The sequence below is a fragment of the Oncorhynchus clarkii genome, chromosome 17, assembly GCF_045791955.1.
Source record: "Oncorhynchus clarkii lewisi isolate Uvic-CL-2024 chromosome 17, UVic_Ocla_1.0, whole genome shotgun sequence".
In the NCBI taxonomy this organism is placed as follows: Eukaryota; Metazoa; Chordata; class Actinopteri; order Salmoniformes; family Salmonidae; genus Oncorhynchus; species Oncorhynchus clarkii.
In genome coordinates, this window is record NC_092163.1 from 18,473,253 (window position 1) to 18,481,210 (window position 7,958).

The window sequence follows — 7,958 nt, forward strand, 5'->3', positions numbered from 1 at the left end:
ATCCTAATGTAATTTAGCATGACATGAATAAACAGTCAATGTATACCTAAAACCCTTGGGTTATGTTATTATTATCAACAATTGTGTTCAAGTTTCGCCTTTATACCTTGGAAGGCAGGTGTGAAGTTCGAGGTGATCTGGAGCTGGCTGTTGAACTGATAACAGATACTGTTCAGATATGAGTTCCCATCACACTCGTGTGCCAGACCAGGGCTGCAGGCCTGAATGAGGAGAATAAATCATTGTAAATGTGATAAAATAATGGGTTGTCTGGTGGACCTTAGATGTCTCCAAAGACAGTTACAGGAATTTGCCATGATCATTTTTAGATAGCTGAGGTATTGTTTTATGACTCAAGTGAAGCAAGTCATTCAGGTTTATACAGGCAACCCAATTCTGATATGTTTTTTTTACACTAATTGGTATTCTGTCCAATCACATCAGATATTTTTCAGAGTTGATCTGATTGTTCAAAATAACAATTAGTGAAATCAAGATCATAATTGGGCTGCCAATGTCAACACAGCCAAACACATGTATTACACATACACACATTGAGTATTTGAAAACAAGAACATGGTGGTTATCTTACAGTGAATGTTGGAGGAGAAGTAGATTGTCCAGCCATAGAGAGTCCAATGTACTTGATTGTGTCAGTTTCTGTTGGAAGGCAAAAGGCAGACTTGCAGAATCAACTAGTGTTTCTCATTTTCAAGACCTTGTTGACATTTCAGCAATATTTTAATACTCTGACAAATATCGATTAGCCATGGTTACCGTGATAGGTGTTACATGTTCTAATAATTTGTATAATTATTCATTTTGTTAAGGTAACCACCTTTCTAAATTGCAGTCCAGTAAGTACAGTATAGTGTATCATCAACTTTCATCTCTACCTTGAGGAGTGTAACAGTCTGTACAGTCTGTTCTGTCTTGAGCACATCTACAGATTCCACCAGATCCGTTCTTCTGATATGGAGCACTGACCATTACCCTGTGGGTGAGAAATAACAGTATAGATTGGTTGATTGAGATGGGCCTGTGTCACTACTTATATATATATATATATATATATATATATACATTCAGTTTATCATGTACACCCTTTACCTCTAGAACAGCCTGAATTCTTTGAGTCATGGATTCTACAAGGTGTCGGAAACGTTTGTTACTCAATTGGTACCATGGGACCTGACGTGTGCCAGGAAACCATTCCCCACACCAGTACACCACCTCCACCAGCCTGTACCGTTGATACCAGGAAGGATGGATCCATGGACTTATGCTGCTTACGCCAAATCCTGATTCTACTATCAGGATGAAGCAACAGGAACTGTGATTCATCAGACCAGGCAATGTTTTTCCACTCCTCAATTGTCCAGTGTTGGTGAGCATGTGCCCACTGGAGCCGCTTCTTCTTGTTTTTAGCTGATAGGAGTGGAACCTGGTGTGGTCGTCTGCTGCAATAGCCCTTTGTCTTAATGACAGCTTTGAAGACTCTTGGTATTCTCTCAACAAGAATGTTGAAAGTTTCTTCAAGTGCAGTCGCAAAACCCATCAAGCACTATGATGAAACTGTCTCTCATGAGAACCGCCACAGGAAAGGAGAGGATAAGTTCATTAGAGGATAAGCTGCAGAGGATAAGTTCATTAGAGTTAACTGCACCTCAGATTGCAGACCAAATAAATGTTTCACTGAGTTCAAGGTGGAAATCTGTCCTTTGGTCTGATGAGTCCAAATTTTAGATGTTTAGTTCCAACCACCGTGTCTTTGTGAAGGGATGAGTAGGTGAAGGGATGATCTCTGCATGTGTGGTTCCCACTGGAAGCATGGAGGAGGAGGTGTGATGGTGTGGGGGTGCTTTGCTGGTGACACCGTTTGTGATGTATTTAGAATTCAAGGCACACTTAACCAGCATGGCTACCACAGCATTCTGCAGTGATACGCCATTCCATCTGATTTGGGCTTAGTGGGACTATCATTTGTTTTCCAACAGGATAATGACTCAAAACACACCTCCAGGCTGTGTAAGGGCTATTTGACCAAGAAGGAGAGTGGTGGCGGGCTGCATCAGATGACCTGGCCTCCACAATCACCCAATCTCAACCCAATTGAGATGGCTTGGGATGAGTTGGACCGCAGAGTGAAGGAAAAGCAGCCAACAAGTGCTCAGCATGTGTGGGAACTCCTTTAAGACTGATGGAAAAGCATTCCAAAATGAAGCTGGTTAAGAAAGCCAAGAGTGTGCAGAGCTGTCATCAAGGCAAAGGGTGGCTACTTTGAAGAATCTAAAATCTAAAATCTTTGATTTGTTTAATACTTTTTTGGTTACTACATGATTTTATATGTGTTATTTCATAGTTTTAATGTCATCACTATTATTCTACAAAGTAGAAAATAGTTTTAAAAAATAAAGAAAACCCCTTGAATGAGTAGATGTGTCCAAATTTGTGATTGGTACTGTATATAGTGCATGTTTGCAGACATAGGTGCATTTTTCTGGTTATTTTTGTTTCCTCAGGTGTGTAATACTGTTTTGCAGATGAAGTTTGTAACATAATGCATTGCATTTCTCACTACTATGATAACAGTAACACTTGCCCTTTCTCCTTGCCAGATATGAATTGCAGGACTTTGTATCCAAAGAAATCCTTTTCCTCCCCCTTGTAGATTTTTGGGTTTGCTTCATCAATGTTGAAAGCCATTGAAGAGACAGCTGGCAAAGAAGGGTAGAGAGGCACAATCAGATGATTAGCTAGGTGTCCATCCAATTGGCGACAGATTTTCATGCGAATACTCTAAAACCTCCATAAAAACAATATGCACTCTTTCACACCAGAGATCAAATTGACTTGTTGAGGATAAAAGTATATGCGTGATTTTTTTTAAAATGAGCATGTCACCAGAATAAAACCCTCGATATTTATTGGAAATGATCACCAAGCTCATCATCTTGCACTTTCACCACCCTGTGAAGTTCATCATAATGTATGTAATCTGTAGACTAATAAAATGCATTCTTTCCCGGTGAGTCCTAGTGGGAGGACAACACAGCATGTTATTGCATGACTCGATATGATTATTATGTCAATATTTCTCTCATGATTAATTTTACTGAGTCGAAAAAGATCCCACCTTATCTAGTTTCCATCAGGCCTGTCATCTTAGATATCAGATCTTCCATACAACATGGGAAATTGGCATAATTTACCATGTAATATGTTAGATAATGCTCAGTGAAAATAAGTCTATCAACAATTGAATATATATTTATACATAATTCACACCAGTATCTACAGCAGGAGTTGCGTGAACTAATTCATTATCACTGTCTGTCCTGTAACCTAAGTTCACAGTGTATCAGTGCAGAAATATAGACTATCAATTTATCATTAAAAAAATATAATAAATTGCTCAAAATAAGTGACCAAACTTTAATGCTATTACTGGGACTCGCATTGAGCTAGGCAACTCATCTAAGAACTATTAGGAATAGAGAGAGCCCAGTGGACCTGATGCCAGTGGAGATGCGTGAATTGTGCAGGACAGGAACAGTGAAGATCGAGAGATGTGTAAATGAGTAATTAATTTACGAATCTATAATTCGTAAGCCTATGCTGCCATACCACCTGACCTGACCTGTGCAAGACAGAGGCAAATAATATCCATTAGAGACAGATTTTGATATCATATAGGCCTTCATAATATAGGCCTACTATCACATATTACATTGATTTTAAGTAACAGACATGTACAACAAAATGTACAATGTGAACCCAGAGGATATCACTTGAAAGTATTAAAACGCTTGTTTCCAAAGTGATCCTCAATGGTAAAAACAATAACACATGAATAAAAGACCAGATAAAATTACAAACAACAATATATACATTCATGTTAAGAAGCAGTACGGCTGGTTGGGTTGTGTATCGGAGGACGCATGACATTCAACCTTCGTCTCTCCCGAGCCCGTACGGGAGTTGTAGCAATGAGACAAGATAGTAGCTACTACAACAATTGGATACCACGAAATTGGGGAGAAAAAGGGGTAAAATAAATAAATAATAATTTTAAAAAAAGAATCATACCATATTCATTTCTACATTAAAACAATCTATGCATTGCACATCATAACTATCATTCAAATAAATACACCTGACCAGCAGTAGGGGGCACAAGGGGCAGTGGAGTGGTTTCTCTTACTTAGTCAACCTTGTCTAAATGAAAACCTTTTCCTGCTTTTTAAAGTTATTTCTACTTTTTTTTGCTTGATCTTCAAGGGGAGGCTATTCCATAGACAAATGCCTGTATATAAAAATGTGCTCCTCGCAGTACTGTTTACTCTTGGGATTTTACAAGACATAACACTAGCTCTGGTATTGTAACTGTGTTGTTAAAGACCATATCAATGTGTTTTTTCATATAACCTGGGGCACAATCATTTAAGATATCAAACATATGATTACGTTTAAATTAGTCCACTCTGGACTCCAAAGGCAACAATCCCACCTCCCGGAACTCCTGTACCCCTATGTGGGTCCTAGGGTGGACATTCAGCAAATACCCGATAACATTATTTTGCATGACCTGCATTCTCTTTTTTGTTTTTATTGATAGCCCACTATACCAAGCAGAGCAGGCAACATCAAAATGACACTGAATCCAGGTTGGGACAAGCAGCTTCTTAACTTTGATCCTAAAATATCTGGTGTTACGATATAAAAATGTCAATTTGTTCACCATTTTAGAAATACTTTTGCAGAAATCAGGTCTCCGGAAAGGGATTGACCTAGTTTTAGATTCAATCTTCTTGACCTTTATCTCGTCAGCCCTAAGCTGTCTACGTTTTGTTCCAAACAAAATCGATAAAGTTTTTCCCAAATGTAGCGACAATTTGTTGTCAGTCAACCAATCTCTAACGAAATGCAATTCCTTACTCAGGGTCTCCTCTGTGTAAACTGTATCCTTCCCTGATACAACTATTGCTGTCATCAATCAGCGTAAAAGCATGAGTTTCCACTTTACAGTATCTGGCATATCATTAACGTATGTAAGAAATAAGAGAGGCCCTAAAATTGATCTCTGCGGTACAGGATATTTCTTTGGCCTCTGACAGAACATCACCAACATTACATGCTTGTGTTCTGTTGGTCAGATAAGACCTAAATGAATTCACTGCTACATCATTTAGACCCATGAATTTCAGTTTCATCAGAATATCATGTTCCACAGTGTCAAAAGCTTTCTGCAAGTCTAACATGACCATACCTGTATAGCTCCCCTTCTCACTTTCCTGCTTGATGTGGTCAAAAAGGTGGATAAGGCAAGTATCAGTGGAATGAGCTGTTCTAAAGCCAGATTGGAGTTCATAAAGAAGTTTGTGTTCGAGAAGGTATTCATAAAGTTGATTAAAAACTAATCTCTCAACAACTTTGGATAACGTGCTGAGAATCGACACAGGCCTGTAGTTTCCTACATTTGTTTTACTGCTCTTCTTGTGGAGCGGAACCACCCGGGCTGTTTCGAGATCATTGGAAAATGTACCACTACTAATAGAAAGGTTTAAAATATGCGTTATCATTTTAGCAGTGACACAAGCACTATGCTTTATGAATCTTGCAGGAAGGTTGTCCAGCTCAGTTGCTTTGTCTGTGCTCATTAAGCATAGTAGATTGGAAACAAGCTAAGTGTTACTTTGAGAGTTTACAGCTTAATCACGTGACAAGGGTTGGATATCTCCACACTTTATGTGAACAAGCAAATCACAAATGTTGCAAGCCACCGCTTTTGAATTCTTCCTTACCTCCGTCTGGCCATAGTTTTTTTTAGCTTGCTTTGTGGTGTTTGGGCCACGCGATGTGTGTACTTCGCCACAGAGTAACAGACTGAAAGTAAAAAGCAGCTTGTTGGTGTTGACAGCGGTTATCCAATGCCTAGGTTTTTATTAGCCAACATGTTTAGGAAAGGAGAAGTGTGATTTGCTCGTGTGTTTGAAATGCACTGGTGGCATTAAATGCTGGGTCCTTTTGACGGGTATGTTTGTGAGTTAGCTTATTCTCTCTATGTCCATTCAGAACTTTTCCTAACGTAAATTCATACATTTCTGTTGTTGCGCATTGTGACGAGACTGTAGTTATCAATTTGGCCGAGTGCTTGGCCTCTGGCCATGGTCCTGATGTTGTCGCTCCCACCGCGGAGACGCACAAAACAGCTAATCGCTGGGCTGGCACATAGTCTGGATGACACAGGTGAGCATTAACGTGTCTCCATTTTACCTGGGCTTCTCCCAAATCGTTACAATATACAATATCGGTGGCGCCGATGTGTTCTGAATTACATTTAGGCTAACAGTTGGTTAAAGACGTTCTTGCCCTGGGCCCCATCATTGTTTAGTCCAGCCCAAATAAATGGCGCTGGTCCAGTGTGTGTTGGAACCTTCATTGTTAATGCTTTGCTTATTGGTTATGTGGTGCATTGCCACAGAACCATGTTGGTGGACGATTTGTTGCATATATTATATATATCCTAACTAGAAATATAGCATCGAAGAGTGCCCTCCTTTGAATAAAAAAATGACCCGCAGCTGACCATAGTCTGGCGCAGGCGTTGGTGTAAACAAGGTTCAGTCTGTAATATGTGCACATGGCTGAGAAGGTGCACAAACGTATTTTGAGGAATCCTAATTTCAACATTCTTGACTGAACATAGGTGTGCTATAGGCTACTGTTGTTCAGCCAGAACTGCCATCAAAAGTGAATGTAGCTGTAACATTGTAAGTAACTTCTTTATGACTTTTTCACCATGAAAAATGTGTGATAAATGGCCAATAGTAAATGCCTATCATTGACTGTCTCAAAAACATGAATGCATTATAAAGTGTTATCTCGGTTTAAAAAATGAAGTGGTTCCAACCAACTATTGTTCCAACCAACTATTGCCTCAAAACCAAAAAAAGCTTTTTGGTAGAAGTGGGTTACCGTTATTGACGTAAAAGCACAAATAAAGATATGACAAGTTCTGTGAATTAAATTTAGAGCGTTATATTTTATTGGGAGCCCCATTAGCCCATGCAAATGACCACATTAGGCACCTTCCTTTCACATAAATGATCCCTGTGCAAGTTAAGTATCCATCTTGAAAACATATCCTCCACTACTTCAACTATACTTATTGCTTACAATGGTGTGAAAGGTTCAACATATTTCACACTGAGGAAAAGCTCACTTTTTTTTTACTCTAATATAAAATATATAGTAATGAAAGTAATTGACTTGTTTTTACTAGTTGAGCTGATGATAATATTAAGCTGAGTGAAATCCTGTTAGTCAGTGCTTACCCATGGCTCCCATCCAGGTGAGCAGGAGCCTGGACATCTTCTCCTTCACTTTGTTCACTAGCATGCAGTAAGGAAAATACTGCAACACTCAACCTTTGCAAATGAAACTTACTTGTCTTCCTGTACTTTGTTTCCTGTGTGCCTCTTCTTATAAGAGGCGTCTCCACCCCCAAAAGTATCTGCGGTAGTTCATTATCATTTGGGTGATAATTTGATTTATTTCACCTTTATTTAACCAGGTAGACTAGTTGAGAACAAGTTCTCATGTGCAACTGCGACCTGGCCAAGATAAAGCAAAGCAGTGTGACACAGACAACAACACAGAGTTACACATGGAGTAAACAATAAACAAGCCAATAACACAATAAACAAGTCAATGACACAGTAGAAAAGAAAGAAAGTCTATATACAGTGTGTGCAAAAGGCATGAGGAGGTAGGCAATAAAGAGACCATAGGAGCGAATAATTACAATTTAGCAGATTAACACTGGAGTGATAAATGAGCAGATGATGATGGTGGATGTACATTGCCTTCAGAAAGTATTAACCCCCCCTGGACTTTTTTCACATTTTATTGAACAGCCTGTATTTAAAATGTATTAAATAGAGTTTGTTTTTTTT

The 7,958-nt window shown here is 39.0% G+C and overlaps 1 protein-coding gene across 2 annotated transcripts in view; it reads right to left on the reverse strand.

The window, feature by feature from the left end:
- The window catches only part of LOC139370435 (integrin alpha-X-like), a 24,689-nt gene extending 17,228 nt beyond the window's left edge, over positions 1-7,461 (reverse strand). The window contains exons 1-5 of one of the 2 annotated variants that reach the window (XR_011627136.1): positions 7,338-7,459; positions 2,603-2,717; positions 897-994; positions 593-660; positions 107-221 (exon numbers count right to left, since the gene is read on the reverse strand). Coding sequence is in view for 1 of the 2 variants with exons in the window: in XM_071109910.1 (XP_070966011.1) it covers positions 107-221; positions 593-660; positions 897-994; positions 2,603-2,717; positions 7,338-7,401 (460 nt within the window). In the remaining variant the exon portion in view is untranslated. Of the gene's footprint in view, positions 1-106; positions 222-592; positions 661-896; positions 995-2,602; positions 2,718-7,337 lie in introns of both variants that reach the window. The other variant, XM_071109910.1, reaches the window with a different exon arrangement.
- Positions 7,462-7,958: the final 497 nt, after the last annotated feature.